This window comes from Oreochromis niloticus, linkage group LG7 (genome assembly GCF_001858045.2).
Source record: "Oreochromis niloticus isolate F11D_XX linkage group LG7, O_niloticus_UMD_NMBU, whole genome shotgun sequence".
Taxonomy (NCBI): Eukaryota; Metazoa; Chordata; class Actinopteri; order Cichliformes; family Cichlidae; genus Oreochromis; species Oreochromis niloticus.
The window spans coordinates 45,627,079-45,649,933 of NC_031972.2; the positions used below are offsets into that span (position 1 = coordinate 45,627,079).

Consider the following 22,855-nt stretch of genomic DNA (forward strand, 5'->3'; position numbering starts at 1 on the left):
GCAGGGGGCTGTACTCCCATGATGTTTCCTCTTCTTGCTCCTCTTCTGCCTGAGATATTCACTAAGCACATGATTGGTTGTGGCCATGTTTTTGATGTACTCATGGATCTTTGTTGTCTTCTCCTGGACAGTGGTTCTCACTAGTCCGTGATCTCCTTGCTTCCGCTTGAGTATAGAGTCTCTGGGTGTTGGACTTGAGGTGAAACCAACACAAGTACTAAAATCAAGGACTATGCCAAAATCTATTGAGGCAAGGATGAGTGTAGTAGGACTTGTAGTAGGCATATCAATGGCAGTGATAGTAGCTGACTCTGACGATTGAATGGACTGACAGGAGCAAAAGTAAAAACAACGTCTGTTAAATTTGATGCAGAATTTTAAATGTAATTTATACAAATTACTTTTACCATTTTAATCAGTAGTGTTTATTAATATCAAATTTTTGTTTTATATAGTGTCACTACTCACAGCAATCCTCTTGGCACTTCACTGCATACACTATATTACTCTGTTTATGCTGGGGTACCTGATCCTTGGTTTAGAACAATATTTAGTGTAATGTGTTTTGGAGACACAGAAATGTGGTATTTGGGAAAAAGTGCATTTTAGCTATAATTTTCATTGATTACTAGTGCTGTCAGTGTTAATCTCGTTAAAATGATGTTCACGCCAAAACTGCATTAACTTGGAAAATCTCCGTTAGTGAGTTAGCGCAGATCGCCCCGTGCGAGGGGCTGATGGCGCTAACGCGTTAATGAGCTAACCGCGCTAACGCATTGACGCCGTGCATGATTAGAGATTTGAAGCTCAAAAGAGAAAAACTAGCTTTTATTTAATAACAGTTTGCAATTTTAAACATAGGGGAAACCGGGGATAGTTGTAACATTTTTGACATTTCTGCCTGTAAATTGGAGCTCTTTTAAGGTAGTGTATTGAAAATTTAATGCAAAGTATTTACATGTCTCTGCTATTAAATAGTGCAGCTATTTTCTCTGCAGCACAATTACCCATTGCATGGTATGGTCTCAAACACAAAGAGTGAAATGTTACAATTAACCCCATAGTCTGGGTTAGTTGTAACATATCCTGGGGTGAAATGTAACACAATGAAATAAGGGTATTGACAAAACATTAACATGTAATCTTTTTTATTCAACACATGAATGCACATAGAGGCATTTATGTAGCTATGTGTGTGTGTGACAGAATGCAGAAATCTAGCTTTTGAACATATTCCAACCCCCCAAAAAATACAAATTATGGAATTTTCTGCAACTGAATATTTCATTAATTTTGGTTGGTCTTCCTTGAGTTTGGCCTCATTGGCTCAGTGGGCATTATAACCTACAACTCTTGCACCAACTTTTGAACATAACAATGAAGCTGAAAAAATGTAGTTGTGCACCAGCATCGCAATTCCATTACTTTTTATCATGGCTTACCTTGGTGTGGTTTGCAAAGTGCTTCAGCAGAGGCGGAGGCAGACATTTGAAACACCCGGGGCTTAGCCCTAAAGGGTAGTATGCATGTGGGATTTTTTTTTCGGGGGGGGGGGTTGAAACGACGACTGAAAGATTATTAGGCTCTGTTTTGAGTTTTGTTCAAAAAAGAATGACTTCATATAGGGAAAAATATATATCACATCTGCAGGACACCTTAAACTAGTTTTTTTTAATTAAGGAGCAAGGCAGAACAAAGTCGGGGCTGTATCAAGACACGCGGACTAAACCCCAATTCAACCAGACCCAGAACTGATCCTGAATTAAAACAGGACTACAACAGTTCAAAATCAGGACTACATAGGATTTAACCAAGACAGAACCAGAATCAGAACTAGATGATAGTAGCACTAAAAATCATCATAGACCTGCACTACACTTATTTTTTAATTCTACCAAAGTACACTATTTAGATTCAGAAAAGTTTATATAATTATTTAGCCTTGTTGTGCAAACAAGCCTGCATAACTTAATAAATATAGAATTTGAAAAATAACAAACCTAAAAAGAAACACTAGGTACGAGATACATGAGTACCTATGATACGGTGATACTTTTGGTAAACAACCATTGGACTAACATGTCTGTCTCACCTGCACTTGTTCCATCTCTGTTCCTCTCTCTCCCTCTCTGTGCTGACAATCATCAAATATACAGTGGAAACCAGATATTTACATACTCTTCAGATCAAAACACAAACACTTTTATAATTGTAACATCAAATCAGACTAAATGTTTATTTTTTTTAGGTTGATAAATATAAAAAACATGTTTGTTAACTTTAAGAGTAAAGAGAGAAATTGTCTATTTCTTAATTGTAAATGGCACCAAATTGTATTCAAAATTGAGCCACACTTATGGAGCTCCACAGTTCTTTTCCTGGTGTATTGGTTGACAGGCATATAAGGCAAAACACAGGCTCTGTGTTTTGCCTTATATGCATACACAGGTGTGCCACCAATTTACTCACATGGACTCTGCTAACCTATCAGAAGCTTCTTAAGCTCAGAATGGAATCGTCTGGAATTTTCTTATTAATTGTAAATGGCCTCGCTAGAAGTCTGACTAGCTATCCAAACAGCTAAACATGAACCCAGGAACTCCAGACAATAGATGAGATCTTATGATGTTTACTGGTTCTTTCATTTTGTGAAAAGACAATGCTTTAACAAACACCCAAAGGAAGGACATGAATGTGGAGCGGCCATCTTGAAACAGCATAGCAAGAAAACATCCACTTCCTGTCTAACTCTTCTTCTACTGTCATAAAATATCAACTTAAAGGGGCCACAGAGTGGCACATTTTACTAACATCTGAAACATGAAATTAACTAAGCAGTAACATAACACTCCCCGCCTGGGATTATAACAATCCCACATTAAATTGTCAGTCACTAAACTTTTCGGGGGACAGCAGCAAAACTACTTCTGTTACAGGACGAGAGGGTGAGTGGTGTCGATGCCCAGTTCAGATTGTATGATCCAGCCCCCAACTCTTAAGAGTCCATTACTGTCTAAAATCGGATGCAGTTTCAAGAGACTGCTTGAGGAGGAAATCTTGATTCCTTCCTGAATACACTTTATTTCCCTTTTGTAGCACTCACTCTGAACACTCTTTATGATGCAAACCTTTGCATTTTCCAATTCTTCCACCGTGGGTTGACAGAGATGCCAACCATGACAGCTGGATGCTTGGTTGGATTGACCAAAGGAACGAGCAATGTGGATCAAGTGGGCAACTGCTCTGAGGAGAGGACTGTAGTTGGAAAACTTCTCAAAATGAGATGAACTTACTGTTGACTTTGTGGCTTGTGTCAGATTTGTTGTCACCAGCGGACGTATTTCCGTATCAAGGGCGGGATCCACAAGGTCAAACGTGACCGGAGATTGTGGCTGTGCAGACGGTTTGAGGAGAAAGGCCGGCCCTTTAAACCATGTTGTGCTGCTCAGTTGCGCTGCTGCAACAGAGCGGGACCCATAATCTGCTGGGTTGAGTTCGGATGGAACATGTTTCCACTGGTTGGAGCATGTTGATTGGAGGATGCGTTGGACCCTGTTATGCACGTACACATAAAATCTTCGTGACTGATTGTGGATGTAGCCTAGCACGACTTTACTGTCAGTGTAGTACTCAATGTCGTCAAACGTGATGTCTATTTCCGCTACTATCAGCTCCGCAACTTCAACTGCAAGCACTGCGGCACATAACTCTAGCCTTGGAATCGTGAGGCTGGCTTGAGGAGCTAGCTTTGTTTTCCCAAACACAAAGCCGATTTCTGTTTCGTTTGAAGTAGAAAGTTTGATGTAAGCAACAGCTGCAATGGCTTTCACGGATGCATCAGCGAATACACAAAGTTTTTTGGTTTGAGCGCCAGATGTAGAGAGAGAAGTGTAGGGGCGTGGTATTTGGAGACCTAAATCTCGAAGTGAGTCCTTCCAAATGCTCCACTCCGTTTTCATGTTGTCTGGGAGTGCTGCATCCCAGTCATCCGTCAAGCTGGTAACTTCTCTGAGAATCAGCCTGCCTTGAATTGTGATTGGAGCGAGAAACCCTAGGGGGTCGTAGAGACTATTAACAGTAGAGAGGACACCTCTACGCGTGAAGGCCTTTTGCTCGTTTTCAACTTTGAATGTGAAAGTGTCCGTGTTAACATTCCACAGCAGCCCTAAACTGCGTTGCACTGGCAAGTCTTGAGCGGACAGGTCCAAGTTTCCAATATTTTTTGCCCTGTCTTCTGGTGGAAAAGCCTCTAGGACTGTAGGTCGGTTGGAGATGACTTTGTGTAGTCTGAGATTTGAGGAAGCGAGAGCCTGTTGAGCTTGTTGGAGAACTTGTATAGCCCTTTCTTCAGTAGAAAATGATTTGAGAGCGTCATCGGCGTAGAAATCTCGCTCAATGAATGTCCGCACCTCACTCCCAAAATCTAGCTCACTAGTCGCTGCTGCTTTCTTCAACCCATATATGGCGACGGAGGGGGAGGGACTGTTCCCAAAAATGTGCACCCGCATGCGATACTCTATAACTTCAGATGACATGTCGTTATCTTTGTACCACAAGAAGCGGAGAAAGTCTCTGTGGCTCTCTTTGACAACAAAACAGTGGAACATGTGTTCAATGTCCACCGTTATGGCCACCTGCTCCTTTCTGAATCTTATGAGCACCCCAACAAGACTGTTGTTGAGATCGGGGCCTGTTAGCAACACGTCGTTGAGAGAGACTCTTTCATATGGGGCGCTTGAGTCAAACACGACCCTAATTTTGGCAGGTTTCTTCGGATGGTAAACTCCAAACAAAGGGAGGTACCAGCATTCCTGGTTCTGACTGAGAGCTGGTGCCACTTCAGCATGTCCTCTGGTAAGCATGTTCTCCATAAACTCCAGAAAGTGTGTTTTCATTTCAGGTCGTTTTTCAAGAGTGCGCCGGAGTGACATAAGGCGATCGTAGGCCAGTTGTCTGTTGTTCGGGAGCCGTTGTCGTGGCGATCGGAAAGGCAGAGGACCAACCCAGCTATTGTCACTGCCCTGATAGAACTCTGAGTCCATTATTTGGAGAAACTGCATATCCTCAACTGATGGTGCAAGTCTGTGATCATCCGCTGTGCGTGTGAAAACCTGCTGACCAGTGCTGTCCACATTACATCCTGATACATGAAGGCTTGAGGGGTTGTGACTATGCTCAGGAGCTTTTGTGAATGTCTCTTTAACAGTTATTTGACTGCTGCATGGCTGAAAATGGCTTGCACGGCCATTCTCCAGTATGAAAGTCTTATAGCTGTTCACGTGTGGGGGTCTGTGCACTCCATCAAGACAGACATCACCTACCACGACCCAACCCATGTCGAGTCTCTGAGCAAATGGGGCGTCGTCTGGGCCGTTTATTTGCTCCCGGACTTTGTGGACTCGAAGCATGTCTCGTCCCAGCAATAGTAGTATGTTGGCGTTTGGGTCTAATGGCGGGATCAAGTTAGCAATCTGTCGTAGATGGGCGTGGTGATGGGCAGCTTCTGGAGTTGGTATCTCAGAGCGGTTATCTGGAATGTCGTTACATTCGAGGAGTGTTGGCAGAGGAAGACTTGCCTTTCCATTCACTGACTCTACTATAAAGCCAGAAGCGCTTCTTCCTGATACTCCTGTGAGTCCGGCACACGTCTTTAACATGTACGGGCGACTCTCTCCTTGGATCTGAAAAACATCAAAGAACTGGGAACGTGCCAACGATCGATTGCTCTGATCGTCCAAGATTGCATACATTTTCTTTGTTTGCTCTCTGTGTCCAGCAGGATGTACGTTCACTAGTGTGATTTTTGAACATTCTCTGGCGCTCACTCCTTCTCCACACACCTCAGTACACCGAGACGTGACTTCTTGGGTGTCTGCTTTGTCACTCTCCCCGCCTTGCTGTGGGGAAGGGGGCGATTTAGACTCCCGTGGTGCTGGACCTGGGTGGAGGGAAGAAATGTGATTCTTGCTGTCACACTCAGTGCACGTGATTTCTGATTCACAGTTCTTGGCTAGATGGTCAGTAGATGAGCAGCAGCGAAAGCAGACGTTTAATTTTTTGAGAATTTGTTTGCGCTCTTCCAAGGGTTTCTCTCTGAACCCTCTGCACCTTTTCAGGGGATGAGGCTTGTTGTGAATTGGGCACTGTTTATTTGGATTCACAGCACATTTGGATTTTTCTGCATCTGCCTTGTCCTGTACTTGAGTTTTGTGAACAGATATGGGCTCTTTGGGGAACCTTTCATGCATGTGTCTTCGTTCTGTTGTTATGGGTTGGTTAGGGCTGCGAACGCTGAAGCTAGGGTCAGTTCGTGTTCTGGCTTCAGTGCGAATGAAGTTGACAAACACAGTAAAGGGGGGAAAGCTGACGCCATAATCGTGCTTGTACTTTGAGCCAATATTCATCCACTTTTCTTGTAGATTGTACTGCAATTTTTCGACTATCGCTTGGATCCCTCTTGATGTGTCTAAGTCACTTGGTGTTCGCTCGCTTTGTGGTAGAGTATCACTTCCTGTTCCTGTTCCTTCCTGTTCCTGCTCAAACACAGTGGTGTTTCTGAGTAGATTTTCTGCTTAGCAATTTAATTTAAATCTTTTGATACATCCCTTTTTCATAGTATAATCTTAACGTGCTTCATCTGAATCACCCTTTCTGTGTGCTCACTACCTAATTTATAGCCAAAGTATTCACTCACTGTCTCTTTCCTGTTTCGCTAGCTTAGCTTAGCTCGTAGCCGACTCGTTAGCACCATGGCTACTTCACCTGTCCCTCCTGCACTTTCCTGCTCATTGTGTCAGATGTTTAGTTACTCCTCGGCCTCCTTTAGCAGTAATGATACCTGTAACAAATGTAGCATATTTGCAGCTCTGGAGGCCAGGATTACTGAATTGGAGACTCGGCTTTGCACCCTTCATTCACCCGTAGCTAGCCAGGCCCCTGTAGCTGGTGCAGCCGAAGATAGCGCAGGCCTGTTCCCCGGCAGACCCCAAGCAGCTGGGGAAAGAGGGCGGCTGGGTGACGGTGAGGAGGAAGCATAGTCTTAAACAGAAGCCCCAGGTACACCACCAACCTGTTCATGTGTCTAACCGTTTTTCCCCACTCGGCGACACACCCGCCGGGGGTCAAACTCTGGTAATTGGTGATTCTGTTCTCAGACATGTGAAGCTAGAGACACCGGCAACCATAGTCAGTTGTCTTCCAGGGGCCAGAGCAGGCGACATTGAAGGAAATTTAAAACTGCTGGCTAAGGGTAAACGTACAGTTAAGCCCATAATTATTCATACCCCTGGCAAATTTTGACTTAAAGTTACTTTTACTCAACTAGCAAGTTATTTTTTGACTGGAAATGACACAGGCGTCTCACAAAAGATAATAAGATGATGTACAAGACGCATCATTGTGGAAAAAAATATTTCTCAGCTTTTATTTACATTTGAGCAAAAAGTATCATGTCCAGAATTATTCATACCCTTTACAAACTGTCACAGTCTCTGGGAAAATCCAAAGTTCCATACCATTCCAAATAGTCAAAGCTGTTCTAAAGCATCCTAATTACCCTGATTAATTGGAAATAGCTGTTTTGATCAACTCAACAGGTGAAAAACAGCGGCTCTCTGCAGGTGGTCTGTGGACATTCATGGCTAAAACAAAGGAACTCAGTAAGGACCTGCAGCTGTGTATTGTGGCTGCTCACAAGTGAGGAATGGGCTACAAGGCCATATCCAAATGTTTTCAAGTTCCAGTGGCTACAGTGCAAAGTATTATTAAAAAATACAAGATGTTCCGCACTGTGGAAAATCTCAGAGGACGTTGTCGGAGGCCAAAAGTGAAACCTGTGTTGGCCAGGAGAATAGTGAGAGAGGTGAAAAAGAATCCAAAGATCACCACCAAGGCCGTTCTGGTGAATCTGGGCTCTGCTGGTGGCAATGACTCTAGGCAGACAGTCCAACGGACACTGTTGGGTTCCACGGATGCAGACCAAGGAAAACGCCACTTCTCCAGGCACTTCTAAGGCATGCAAAAGCTCATTTGGCCTTTGCAAATGCTCATCTGGACAAAGAAGAAGGTTTCTGGTCTTCAGTGTTATGGTCAGATGAAACAAAAATTGAATTATTTGGTCACAATGATGTTGCCTTCATTTGGCATAAAAATGGAGAAGCCTTCAACCCAAAGAACACCATCCCCACTGTCAAACATGGTGGTGGGAACCTAATGCTTTGGGGGTGTTTTTTTAGCCAATGGACCATGGAACCTAATCACAGTAAACAGCACCATGAAAAAAGAGCAATACATGAAGATTCTCAACAACAACATCAGGCAGTCTGCAGAAAAACTTGGCCTTGGGAACCAGTGGACATTTCAGCACGACAATGACCCAAAACATACAGCAAACGTGGTGAAGAAATGGTTAGCAGACAACAACATTAACGTTTTGCAGTGGCCTAGCCAGAGTCCTGACTTGAATCCAATTGAGAATCTGTGGAGGGAGCTAAAGATCAGGGTGATGGCAAAAAGACCCTCCAACCTGAAAGATTTGGAGCTCATTGCTAAAGATGAATGGGCAAAAATGCCTGTGGAGACATGCAGAAAGCTGGTCTGCAATTATAGGAAGCGTTTGATTGCTGTAATAGCCAATAAAGGTTTTTTTCTATTGATTATTGAGAAGGGTATGAATAATTCTGGACATGATACTTTTTGCTAAAATATAAATAAAACCTGAGAAATATTTTTTTCCACAATGATGCCTCTTGTACATCGTCTTATTATCTTTGGGGAGACACCTGTGTCATTTCTGCTCAAAAAAGAACTTGCTTGTTGAACAAAAGTAACTTTAAGTCAAAATTCGGCAGGGGTATGAATAATTATGGGCTTAACTGTAAATACAGTAAGATCATAATTCACGTCGGCAGTAATGACACCCGGTTACGCCAATCGGAGGTCACTAAAATCAATATTGAATCGGTGTGTAACTTTGCCAAAACAATGTCGGACTCTGTAGTTTTCTCTGGTCCCCTCCCCAATCAGACCAGGAGTGACATGTTTAGCCGCATGTTCTCCTTAAATTGCTGGCTGTCTGAGTGGTGTCCCAGAAACGATGTGGGCTTCATAGATAATTGGCAAACCTTCTGGAGGAAACCTGGTCTTGTTAGGAGAGACGGCATCCATCCCACTTTGGATGGAGCAGCTCTCATTTCTAGAAATATGGACCAATTTATTAAACCCCCCAAAATATGACTATCCAGAGTTGGGACCAGGAAGCAGAGTTGCAGTCTTACACGCCTCTCTGCAGCTTCTCTCCTCCTGCTACCCCCCAAAAAACCCATCTCCATTGAGACTGTGTCAGCTCCCAAACAGACAAAAAACAAACTAAAAACCAGCAATAAACAACTTAAACATAAAAACTCACAAAGAAAGAACAATACAGTATCCACATCTGAACCAAAGAGTAAAACAGTGAAATGTGGATTATTAAATATTAGGTCTCTCTCCTCCAAGACTCTGTTAGTACATGACTTAATAATTGATCAACAAATCGATTTACTCTGCCTTACAGAAACCTGGTTGCAGCAGGATGAGTATGTTAGTTTAAATGAATCAACACCCCCGAGTCATTCTAACTACCAGAAACCTCGAAGCACAGGCCGAGGGGGCGGTGTGGCAGCAATTTTTCACACCAGTCTATTAATTAACGAAAGACCAAGACAGACTTTTAATTCATTTGAAAGCCTGATGCTTAGCCTTGTCCAACCCAGCTGTAAAACTCAGAAACCAGTCTTACTTGTTATTATCTATCGTCCACCTGGGCCTTACACAGAGTTTCTCTCTGATTTCTCAGACTTTTTATCTGATTTAGTGCTCAGCTCAGATAAAATAATTATTGTGGGTGATTTTAACATCCATGTAGATGCTAAAAATGACAGCCTCAACATCGCATTTAATCTGTTATTAGACTCAATTGGCTTCTCTCAAAATGTAAAAGAACCCACCCACCACTTTAATCACACTCTAGATCTTGTTTTAACATATGGCATAGAAACTGGACATTTAACAGTGTTTCCTGAAAACCCTCTGCTGTCTGATCATTTCCTGATAACATTCACATTTACAATAATTGATTACACAGCAGTGGAGAGTAGACTTTATCAAAGTAGATGTCTTTCTGAAAGTGCTGTAACTAAGTTTAAGAATATAATCCACCCACTGTTACCATCTTCAATGCCCTGTACCAACATAGAGCAGAGCAGCTATCTGAACGCTACTCCAACAGAGGTCGATTATCTTGTTAATAATTTTACCTCCTCACTACGTACGACTCTGGATACTGTAGCTCCTGTGAAAACTAAAGCCTCAAATCCAAAGTGCCTGACTCCGTGGTATAATTCTCAAACACGTAGCCTAAAGCAGATAACTCGTAAGCTGGAGAGGAAATGGCATGTCACAAATTTAGAGGATCATCATTTAGCCTGGAGAAATAGTTTGCTGCTTTATAAGAAAGCCCTCCGCAAAACCAGAACATCTTACTATTCGTCACTGATTGAAGAAAATAAGAACAACCCCAGGTTTCTCTTCAGCACTGTAGCCAGGCTGACAAAAAGTCAGAGCTCTACTGAGCCAACAATCCCTTTAACGTTAACTAGTAATGACTTCATGAATTTCTTCACAAATAAAATTTTTATCATTAGAGAAAAAATTACCAATAATCATCCCACAGATGTAATATTATCTACAGCTACTTTTAGTACCATCGATGTTAAGTTAGACTCTTTTTCTCCAATTGATCTTTCTGAGTTAACTTCAATAATTAATTCCTCCAAACCATCAACGTGTCTTTTAGACCCCATTCCTACAAAACTGCTCAAAGAAGTCCTGCCATTAATTAATTCTTCAATCTTAAATATGATCAACCTATCTCTAATAATCGGCTATGTACCACAGGCCTTCAAGGTGGCTGTAGGTAAACCTTTACTTAAAAAGCCATCTCTAGACCCAACTGTCTTAGCTAATTATAGGCCAATCTCCAACCTTCCTTTCATATCAAAAATCCTTGAAAGAGTAGTTGTCAAACAGCTAACAGATCATCTGCAGAGGAATGGCTTCTTTGAAGAGTTTCAGTCAGGTTTCAGAGCTCATCACAGCACAGAAACAGCTTTAGTGAAGGTTACAAATGATCTTCTTATGGCCTCTGACAGTGGACTCATCTCTGTGCTTGTCCTGCTAGACCTCAGTGCTGCGTTTGATACTGTTGATCATAATATCCTATTAGAGCGATTAGAACATGCTGTAGGTATTACAGGTACTGTGCTGCAGTGGTTTGTATCATATCTATCTAATAGACTCCAATTTGTTCAAGTAAATGGAGAGTCGTCTTCACACATTAAGGTCAGTTGTGGTGTTCCACAGGGTTCAGTGCTAGGACCAATTCTATTTACATTATACATGCTTCCCTTAGGCAGCATCATTAGAAGACATAGCATAAATTTTCACTGCTATGCAGATGACACGCAGCTCTATCTATCCATGAAGCCAGGTAACACACACCAATTAGTTAAACTGCAGGAATGCCTTAAAGACATAAAGACCTGGATGGCCGCTAACTTTCTGCTTCTTAATTCAGATAAAACTGAGGTTATTGTACTCGGCCCTGAAAATCTTAGAAATATGGTATCTAACCAGATTCTTACTCTGGATGGCATTACCTTGGCCTCCAGTAATGCTGTGAGGAACCTTGGAGTCATTTTTGACCAGGACATGTCCTTCAATGCACATATTAAACAAATATGTAAGACTGCTTTCTTCCGTTTGCGCAACATCTCTAAAATTAGAAATATCTTGTCTCAGAGTGACGCTGAAAAACTAGTTCATGCATTTATTACTTCCAGGCTGGGCTACTGTAATTCTTTATTATCAGGATGTCCTAAAAACTCGCTGAAAAGCCTTCAGCTGATCCAAAATGCTGCAGCAAGGGTACTGACAGGGACTAGAAAGAGAGAGCATATTTCTCCTGTTTTGGCTTCCCTTCATTGGCTTCCTGTTAAATCCAGAATTGAATTCAAAATCCTGCTCCTCACATACAAGGTCTTAAATAATCAGGCCCCATCTTATCTTAATGGCCTTGTAGTGCCATATCACCCTATTAGAGCACTTCACTCTCGCTCTGCAGGCTTACTTGCTGTCCCTAGAGTATTTAAAAGTAGAATGGGAGGGAGAGCCTTCAGTTTTCAGGCCCCTCTTCTGTGGAACCAGCTTCCAGTTTGGATTCGGGAGACAGACACTATCTCTACTTTCAAGATTAGGCTTAAAACTTTCCTTTTTGCTAAAGCATATAGTTAGGGCTGGACCAGGTGACCCTGAATCCTCCCTTAGTTATGCTGCAATAGATGTAGGCTGCCGGGGATTCCCATGATGCATTGAGTTTTTCCTTTCCAGTCACCTTTCTCACTCACTATGTGTTAATAGACCTCTCTGCATCGAATCATATCTGTTACTAATCTCTGTCTCTCTTCCACAGCATGTCTTTCATCCTGTTTTCCTTCTTTCACCCCAACCGGTCGCAGCAGATGGCCGCCCCTCCCTGAGCCTGGTTCTGCCGGAGGTTTCTTCCTGTTAAAAGGGAGTTTTTCCTTCCCACTGTCGCCAAAGTGCTTGCTCATAGGGGGTCATATGATTGTTGGGTTTTTCTCTGTATTTATTATTGTGCGATCTACTGTACAATATAAAGCGCCTTGAGGCGACTTTTGTTGTGATTTGGCGCTATATAAATAAAATTGAATTGAATTGAATTGAAATTGAATTGACAAGCCAGGTAAGTAACCATCCAGCTTAGCTGCCTCTAGCTCTAACATTAGGTCAGCAAGATCACGGAGTTTATAAGGCTCTTTAAGTGTGATTTTAGGGAAGCTGTCGACCTTTTGAAAGAGAGCTTGCTCTACAGCTTCTGGGGAGCCATATACTTCTTCAAGTCTTTCCCAAGTCATAGCTAAACCAACTTCAGGGCATCTGATGTTGACAGCTCTCATTTGTTTGGCTTGTTTGGCTGAATCTTTACCAAGGTAGCGCACCAGCAAATCCAGCTCTTCTCCTGGTGAAAGGTCTAACCCTGCAATTGCGGTTTTGAAAGACGATTTCCATGCCCAGTAATTCATGGGTTGGTCATCAAAGCTGGTAAGGCCTGTAGTAATGAGCTGGCTGCGGGCTAGATATTTGGCAAGGTCGTAAGTCGGTTGGCTCGGGGCATGTTCACTGTGAGCACAATTGGATTTATATGGTGTCTGAACAAGAGGGGTAAACTCTTTGTAGCTGGTGGATAGGGGCTTGTACAGTTCATTATGAGTAGCAGCACAGTTTGTTTTCTCTTCCGCTTTTACAGCGATTTCTTGAAGAGCAGGTGCAGGGTCTTTGTATTCAGTTTTTACTGGGGCTGTTGATTCTGCTGCATTGATAGCTGTTTGTTCCAAAACGTACTGCGCAGTGCGTTTTTCTTTGTTCTCAGATAGGGATGGCCCATAAGCTACACTGTGTGTTTCGAAGCCTAATTCAAGTAGACCAGCTTCTAAAGAATTAGCTTCTGCTATGGCAGCCTCCTTCTCTTGTTCTGCTCTCAGTGCGTCGAGAGTAGCTTGTAAGCGTGCTTGCTCAACTTTAATTTCTATTTCTCTCTTTGCATATGAGGCTCTTGCTTGAGCAGCTTCAGCCTTCGCTTTTGCTCTGAGCAGTTCAATGCTAGCTGACGAGCCTGCTTTTGATCGTGGTTTGTGGGAACGGACTGACTCTGTCCCAGTTTTGGAGAATTTACTGTCAGACATTTTGGATTTGTTGTATTTTGATTGCGTCCGTCCGTATACTTTACTTAGCTTTATAGGATGGTCGTAGCTCCACGCGGTGGCTTCCGTAGCTATGATGCTTGCCGTGTTGCTGTCTTTTCACTGTAAATGGCCTCGCTAGAAGTCTGACTAGCTATCCAAACAGCTAAACATGAACCCAGGAACTCCAGACAATAGATGAGATCTTATGAAGTTTACTGGTTCTTTCATTTTGTGAAAAGACAATGCTTTAACAAACACCCAAAGGAAGGACATGAATGTGGAGCGGCCATCTTGAAACAGCATAGCAAGAAAACATCCACTTCCTGTCTAACTCTTCTTCTATTGTCATAAAATATCAACTTAAAGGGGCCACAGAGTGGCACATTTTACTAACATCTGAAACATGAAATTAACTAAGCAGTAACATAACATTAATTAACAATAAACTTAGTGTATATGTACTCCTAAATTTGATGAAAGTGATAAAAAAAATAGACAGCTCTGTCTCTCTTTATTCTGACATTTAACTAATTCAAAAGATATTTCAATATTTATTTATCCGAAACAAAACAAGTTTACTCTAAATTGAATAAAATTTAGAGTAAAAACTAGTTATTATGCCAAAATCAGGAACGCGTTACTCGTTACTGGGAGTTAGATAGGCTCGTTATTCATTACTTCGTGTGGTGGCTATCGCGGAGCTTCCACAGATTCAGTAACATTAGCAAGTGGTGGAGGCCAGCAGGTGGATGAGAGAAAGTGGAGGCAAGAGGAGAGACCCGAAGCGGCCGCCGGTCCGAGAGTGTCAGGTGAACTGAACTTCAGGTAAGAAGTTATGACCTGCAGTCTATCTGGGTCAGATATAAACCAAGTTTAGGTGGAGTTTATTTTCGTTGTGCTGACTTTTTCGTACTGCGTACTAGCTAGCATGACGGAGTTTCTATACAGCTGTGTGGGTGCTATGTTACTGATGTTGAACTTTATTTTGTTCATACGGTTAATTATTAGAGTTGCCAACCATGCCCTAAAAAACGGAATCGTCTCGTATTCAGAGAAAACATTATGCGTTTCGTATTGAGGTGAAAAGGAACAGTTTGTCCCGGACTTCAGCTCCAATGAAAAAGACACAAAGCTGGAGTTATTCTGTGTTTACGCTGTCAGCTGCCTCTTCTTCTCTCATTCTCCCCCCCTCCCTCTCCTGTTTCTACTTCAATCATGAAACTGATCAATGATCAGCTGATCGGCTTTTCTGTCTTGTTTGTTTATCGCCCACTTTGCGCCAGAAAGAGGAAACCAGCAGATGTCGCGTTAAACAAGAGCAGCACGTTTAATCTTGATCAGCTGTTGTTAGAATTTATTTAATATTAATTTCTAGTATCAGCTGATGTTTGCTGGAGCCACAGCTGTGAAAGCTGCTGGTATGATGTTGGTGTGGTTATCTGGTGAGAGGGAAACATGAAGATGAAACCAGGAGATGTTCTTACTGAATCATCAGAGCTGAACAGGTGATGGAGAAACAGGTTTACCTGTTAGGTGACATGAATGAGTTGAAGGGAAGTTATGAACTGTTTCTGAGAGACAAATAACACCAGGATCCTTTTCTATGTAGCTGACAGCTGGTAACTGTGCAGGGGCGGGTCTAGCAAAGTGATGCCAGGGGGCCAGGTAGGGCATTAACAGGGAAAGGGGGGCACAAAGAAATACTTTTCATTCTTATTCTCATTTAAAATGTCTAGCTTTTAATAAATAATTATCTGAGTCTTACAAAAAACAATTGATAGATTGATACATATATACCATCAAGACAGTGTACATCACTGTCACAACAGTGTTTGTTTTCATTCAAAGGCTTTATGATTTTTCCTATAATGGCGGGCCGGTCTCTAGTCAAAATGCCCGGGTCGATTTTTTTTGTCCCAGTCCAGCCCTATATGCAGCTCATCTGCAGTCTGGTGTTACCTACATCTTCCTATTCAGAAGGCAGAATTTCTGAGTTCTGAGTACAATCAAAAGGACCACGACTGCAGTTTTTGTGTTGGATGTAAAAAGCGCACATGACGCTGTGACGTAGGCTAGAATCATGGCGGCAGTCGACGATCGTCCAGGCGTGGGATTTCTCTCGTGGAAGTATGCACATTATTTTTTCCTTTCTATTGGTAGGTGGCACAGTGCACTTGTGGCAAGTAAGCAAGCTAGAAGACTGGCAGTCTGGCTGGGTATCCAGTTACGGAAGCAACACATTAACAAGAGAAGTCTGAGTAAAACCAAAGTTACTTTCCCTAGTAACTAGTTACTTTTAAAGTAACGAGTAACTTGAAGTAACTGATTTACTTTTGATGGAAGTAACTAGTAATGTAACTAAGTTACTAATTTAAAGTAACTTACCCAACACTGGTTACAACTAACCCAGACTGTTGCTGTTACAACTGACCCAGACTCCTATAGCCATGAACTAGTTAACATTACAGCCAACGGCTAAAACATTAGCACTAAAGACCTACACAGAATATATCCCCATAGACATAAAAATAACATAATTTAAGTTTGATGAGTTTAACTGCAAAGCAGATAATGCTATTAGAAATTGAAATAAAGTAGAAAAACTTACTTTTTGGCATACAAATTACTTTTTTTCGTGTTAAATTGTCTGTGTTTGACAAAATGTGCTGATTTTTCACATGTGATAGCAGAACTGAATTGGGCATGCACAGGATGAATCACATCATTTGAAACTTAGCCCTGATTGGAGAAATTGGAAGTGTTACAACTGACCCACGTTACAACTATCCCCGGTCTCCCCTACACAAAGAACCGTTGGTCCCAAATGACTACAACACTGATAATTTTATCTGTTTTATATAGAGCTCTTTGGTGACATAGACCAGGACCTTCAAACCATTAGAGGCCTAAAGGAAACAATAACCAAGTTAGAGCTGGGTAAGTGTCATCAACAGCAACTAGACATAGGTTTTACAGTAACTACCTCATTAATAACTCTGGGGGGTTTCCTTGTTTGGTTTTAACATTTCAATTATCTTTCAGATTATTATTTAACATAATAATTTGATCTTTGATCAATAAAGTTAAATGGAAGGATACATGGTGTGTAATGACTAGACAAAACCTTTTTTCTGCTGGTTTCTTTAAAATAAAAGTAGTTCATTCCAATTTCTCTTTTTATGCGGCTTTCTTTTTCAGTTATAAACTACGATTTTGCCCGAGGAGTTGATGAAAAATATTTCGTGTCCAACAAGGAAAGAGGCTCTTTCTTCCAAGCTGTTGAGTTCTGCTCCCAGCGAGGATTAGAGCTGGCTTTGCCCCAGAGTGACAAAGAGAATCGCTTACTCACTGAAGTGTTTGAAAGCAGTCCTAAAACAGTCTGGATTAATGTCAGCAATAGAAAAGCAGAGGGAAACTTTGGAGCTGATATGAAAAACCGACCTCTGACCTTTACCAGCTGGGCAGAAGGGCAGCCAGACAAATCCATCCAGGATCCAGGCTGCACCACGCTGTCAGAAGACGGTGTTTGGAGAGTGACAAGTGAATGCTCTATGAATGCTTACATTGTTTGTCAGTTATAGAAATGCCTTTGATGACATGAAGTAAAGTATATCTCTTTGGATTCTGGTGTGGGAAAATCAAATGGAGTGCAAATATGTAATCTAATGTATTACATATCTATCTGGTGCAATTTTCATATTCCTATAAAACAGGTCAAAAGATTCTTTCAAATCTTTTATTACATTTTTAGGTAAGGTGAAAAATTCTTTCGAGACCTACAGTATTTAGCAGCCATTCACCATACAGTAGCCATATTTATATTCATACAGCAGAGTGAGAAGTCGTGGAGGGTGTTCTGGTCCGGTGGCCCCAAGATCTCATCTCTGCTTTATTTGCATGACTTGATCAAACAACAAGCTTGTCAGTGAGTGTGACATGGCTGGAATGAGAATTAGCAGCTCAAAGTCTGAGGATAGTCTGTGGCTTGTTTTCAGATTCAAATGTATTGATTTTATTAGCTTCCAAATGAATAAGCAGCTTGTAACCTGGAATGCAGCAGTACATTATCATTTTGATTAAATAATTTCACCTTCATAACCTGAGGATGATTGTATCAATTTGTACATTGCACTTACTAAGATTAAAATCATACATATATGTTTCACTAGATAAATGCTTTATAACCAGTTTTATCATGAGAGAAATACTCAGACATGTAAAATGTTTAAATGTGGATGGTGGATTTGCAGGCAGATGTTAAAGAAATTTTAAGGTAAGTAACATTTTATTTTCAAATAACACTTCTACTAAAGCAATGCCTTTGTGCTAGTCAATTTTGTTATGACCAATAGTGGATTTGTGTCTGATGTTATTCTCATACAGTTGAGCAAATATTTTGTACTACCACATGTAAGAAATGTTAGTATTTTGGTAGTAACATCCAGGCATAGACTATGTGAATCTTCTTGTCTTTAAGTTTTTATGTAAGTACTTTGTGCATAGATAAAAATCATTTAATATTTAAAAAATATATTAAATTGTGATTTTGGTGGATTATCTGTCTGCACTATCAGTTTTAAGTAAATTTAAATTTAATACTTTTAAAATAACAGGTTCCTTTTAAAGAAAACATTTGTAAAGCCTGACATTTGTTTGTAATAATGGTCAAAGCTTTTTATAGCAATTTTTCTGTATGTGTAATCTACAGATTAAAAAATAATTCAAGAGAATAACCACTGTAAGTGTTGAATCTACTTTTTAGGCTAAACGTGGCCATTGGACCCCACAACTGATGGATGTAGTTTCATTAAGGGGAGGAGCTAAAGGAGTGAGAATCAGGCTCATCAATGACATGCTTCTTGAGGTATGATAATTATTTAGACTTTTGGCTAACTTAGAATGCAGTTTGTTGGCAGTCACCCATATAGTTTATACTCATTTCGATACTTTATCTATTTTTTCTTAAATAGGACATACAATCAAAGTATACAGAGAAGTACCCATCGATTGAACCTGGGAGAGAGAAGAGGACCCTTTCATGGCGTCTGGTGTAAGTAATTCAGCATCTTGACCAACATGTAACAAAAATGAAATCCACACTGATCATAGTGTGGATTTAAAAATAGGGCATTTACTTGCTCCTGCAATACTCATTGTAAGTTAAATTTGTAAATATATATGCACTTCAAGTTAAACCTTGATCAATAATCACCCCATATCACACCCATATCAATGACCAGTTCAGCATAGGTGTTGGACATTGCAAAATGCTCCTTGAAAAATTCAACTAATGAACATAGCACGAGGTTAAAATTTTGTTATCACATAATTTTCTAACACTGAACGAGAATAAGACCGAAGTCATAGTTTTTGATGCCAGACCAGTTAGCTGATGCCCTCGGTCCTCTCGCAAGCCATCTCTCGCTCACTGTAAGAAACCTTGGAGTATTGCTGGAGAGCTCTTTTAAACTAGAGAAACAGGTTACTTTTAAAATTCTAAACAATTTAGCGTCCAGCGATCTATCCGAACTCCTCCATTTGTACAATTCCAATAGAGCAATAAGATCTTCCAATCAGATGCTCCTAGCACAACCTAGGTCTCGACTGAGGTCCAGAGGTTACCGGACCTTTGCAACTGTAGCACCTAGACTCTGGATTAACCTCCTTGCTCATATTCGTACCTCCGTGTCTATCCAGTCTTTTAAATTGCGCCCTAAAACTTGATTCAAACTAGTTGGCTGTTATCTGGCTTTTTGTGTTGTCACCTATCATTTCTTGCCCTGTTTTTTCTTAATTGTTTTGTTTAATTGTCTCATACTTTTACTCTGTCTGACTGTGAAGCACTTTGGTCAACTTCGTTGTTTTTAATATGTGCTATATATATTTTTGACTTTGAGTTCTGAGCTGTATTTGTTTGAAAGCAGCACACGAAGCAGCCCAGCTAGTGGATAACTGCTTGTATATTGGTGAGTTTTTATTATATTTTAGTGTTAATACCATTTAACAAATTAACATCTCTGAATAACTTTGAAAACCTTTAATAACTTCTCATTTATCTTTAAGCTCTGCATTTATAGGTTCATTATATTTATACAAATTACTTTTAGATATATGGTTAAATGTATTAATTATGGTCTTTTTGTGGTGCTGACATAAGGCTAAAATTCCAATTTCAGTGATCTTTAGCTCCATATAACCATTTTCCTAATGTGCTGAGAGAATTTTACTCTTCAGACTGCAAGTGAATATTTGAACATATACGATCACAGCTGATACTTCTATACTTGCTTTAAAGAAGATACTGGACTTGATAAACCACCTGGTTTAGCTGGAATAATTGGACCATATGGATTTCCTGGACCATCTGGAAAACGTGCAGACTGCAGAGTGGGTGGTAATCAGTTTTTATCAGATTCATTAGTTATTAAGCTGTATTTTTTATTTTTACACAATTAAATCATTTTGTATTAATTAAATTAATTGATGATTTTGTATATGCTAAGCAAAAAAAATAAAAAAAACAAAACAAAACAACAACCCCCCAAAAGGATTGTTAGGTGACCTTCCTAAGACTGCAAAAACATTTGCATGTCAGCTCTATGCCATGAGCTCATGTGTTAATGAGTGTGTGTGTGTGTATCTCTCTATCTATCTGTATATATGTGTGTGTGTTTGATCCAGATCTCATTGGTTCCATAGACCAGGACCTTCAAACCATTACATCCTTAAAAGAAAGCATATCTAAGTTAGAGTTGGGTAAGTGTCATCAAGAGCAACTAGACATGAGTTTTACAGTAGGGGGAACATACAGATTTTAATCTGTTTTGAATCATGTTCAAACTCTGGCTTGTTTGGTTTTTAAATGTAAATTATTTTTCAGACATTATTTAGCATTGTAATTTGAACAATAAAGTAAAATGAAAGGATACATCATGTGTGATAGCTAGACAAAACCTTTTTACTGCTGTTTTTAAAAAATAAATAAAAGTAGTTTATTCAGATTTCTTCTCTCTATGCTTCTGTTTTTCAGTTATAAACTACAATTTTGTCCGAGGAGTTGATGAAAAATATTTCATGTCCAACAAGGAAAGAGGCTCTTTCTTCCAAGCTGTTGAGTTCTATTCCCAGCGAGGATTAGAGCTGGTTTTGCCCCAGAGTGACAAAGAAAAAATAAATCCAAGTGTCTTGTTTTATGATATTAAACAATAAACTGAAACGCTGAAATTGTGATTTGATGTGATTTGACCACTAAATTTATTTCACTTCATCCTGAAACCTGTGAAATATCCTGGCAATCCACCCAGAATATCAGCTTTTTCTCAAGCTTTTTCTCACTAAATGATTTCCCAAATGACAGTGCAGGTAAACATTAAGTAATGTGAGAATGTAAACAACTGCTCTCCTTGAGCACCTGACAGCACAAATGAACTAGCTGCTAATAGATGAGATGCATCCAGAATGGCTCACCAAAGTCAAAATGTCCCCAGAAAGGACCAGTCCCATTGAACAACCAAGAAATGACTTGCCTCAGCATGACATGGAAGCGACTACAAGAAAGTCTATGACACAATGTCTCATACATGCATCCTGGAATGCTTAGAACTGTACAAGATCCACATGACCCAAAAATAATTCAATGGGGATATGAAAACAACATTAGAGGCAAATGCCAAGCCAACTGCACAAATCACCATAAACTGTGGGATTTACCAATGAGATGCTCTGTCCTCACTGCGGCTCTTTATAGGCCTGAACCCTGCAGCCAGATCATTAACAAGACTGAAGGGAGCAAATATTATTCACCTCCTTTACAGGGATGACATAATCATTGATCCATAACACCAGGATCTACAGTAATGACATCGGAATGTCATTCAGACTGGAAAAGTATAGTTGAATGGTAACAAATAGAAGAAAGATAGTCAGAAATGAGGCGAATGCAGTACCCGAAAGCAACACTGTAGACACTGAGGATAGCAACGAGTACCTTGGAATCCCACGGCCGAACAGGAACCATGGAGGAGCCATTAGGAAAGCTGCAAACTCAGCCAGAGATGATCATGTGCTTAGTGAACACCTCAGGCAGCAGAAACCCAAGAAAAAAGAGGAGCAAGAAGAGAAACTACAATGCAAGGAAAGGATGCTGCACGATGTGTCCCACCGGGAGATAGAAGAAGTGATTGATATCGAGAAATCCTACCAATGGCTGGACAAAGCTGGAATGAAAGACAGAATAGAAGAAACCTTCATTATCCCACGAATGAGAAATTTGGGTGTTACACAGCTCTCATAGCAAGGTAGATATAAACACTAGTCCTTTATACATAAGCAATCGAAATTCGAACACATAAAAATGTACAGAGATATGTATAAAATGTACAGAGATATGTATAAAATGTACGGAGACAGGACAGAGGACCTAGTCATGGCAGCAAAGGAGGAAGCTCTAAGCACAAAATCAATAAAAGCTGGGGTCTATCACATCTGGCAAGACCCCAGGTGCAGGCGGTGTAAAGATGCCCCGGAGACAATCCATCACAACAATCCAACAATAGCAGGGTGCTAGCAAGCAGAGCATACAGGTAACGCCATAACCAAGTAGCTGGCATAGTATGCATGCCTCTGTGTTCAGACCATACCCCACTGCAATGGCTCCATCGCATGAAGGATGCCAACGCTCGGATCAGCCAGTGGTATCTCGCTCTCCAGCCGTTTCATTTCAAGGTGGTCATGGCTGATTTCCTCTCCCTCTCGTGGGTGGTAGGCTTCCCGGATAGCTCTCTGACCTTAGTTTGGTGCTGGAGGTATGTGGCGGGGGTGTGGTCTGCAGCTCTGCTGCAGAGGACTGGAATGTGTTGGACTGGTAGGGCAGTGTGTCCGGTGGGCAGTGCCAGAAGGCTGGCAGACCAGCTGGGACTGGTTGGTGTGATCAGTCCTGCTATTTCCGTTACCAGCTGCGACAGGAGAGAAAAAGGCTGCACCATGAACATGTCAGCTGAAAGCTGCAGAGAACAATTTAAAAAGTGGCAAATAAAATGTAACCAGCCTGTTAA

The 22,855-nt window shown here is 40.9% G+C and overlaps 1 protein-coding gene and 1 long non-coding RNA gene across 2 annotated transcripts in view; one reads left to right on the forward strand and one right to left on the reverse strand.

Annotated features, from left to right (window-relative positions):
* LOC112847533 (pulmonary surfactant-associated protein D) overlaps positions 1–17,900 on the forward strand; it is a 19,033-nt gene extending 1,133 nt beyond the window's left edge. Inside the window, exons 4-5 of the mRNA XM_025909293.1 lie at positions 16,665–16,739; positions 17,001–17,900. Of these exons, the coding sequence (XP_025765078.1) occupies positions 16,665–16,739; positions 17,001–17,383 (458 nt within the window). The 3' untranslated portion in view covers positions 17,384–17,900. The remainder of the gene's footprint in view (positions 1–16,664; positions 16,740–17,000) is intronic.
* LOC112847534 (uncharacterized) overlaps positions 1–22,844 on the reverse strand; it is a 24,909-nt gene extending 2,065 nt beyond the window's left edge. The window contains exon 1 of the long non-coding RNA XR_003221112.1: positions 22,442–22,844. This is a non-coding gene — a long non-coding RNA (uncharacterized LOC112847534). The remainder of the gene's footprint in view (positions 1–22,441) is intronic.
* Positions 22,845–22,855: the final 11 nt, after the last annotated feature.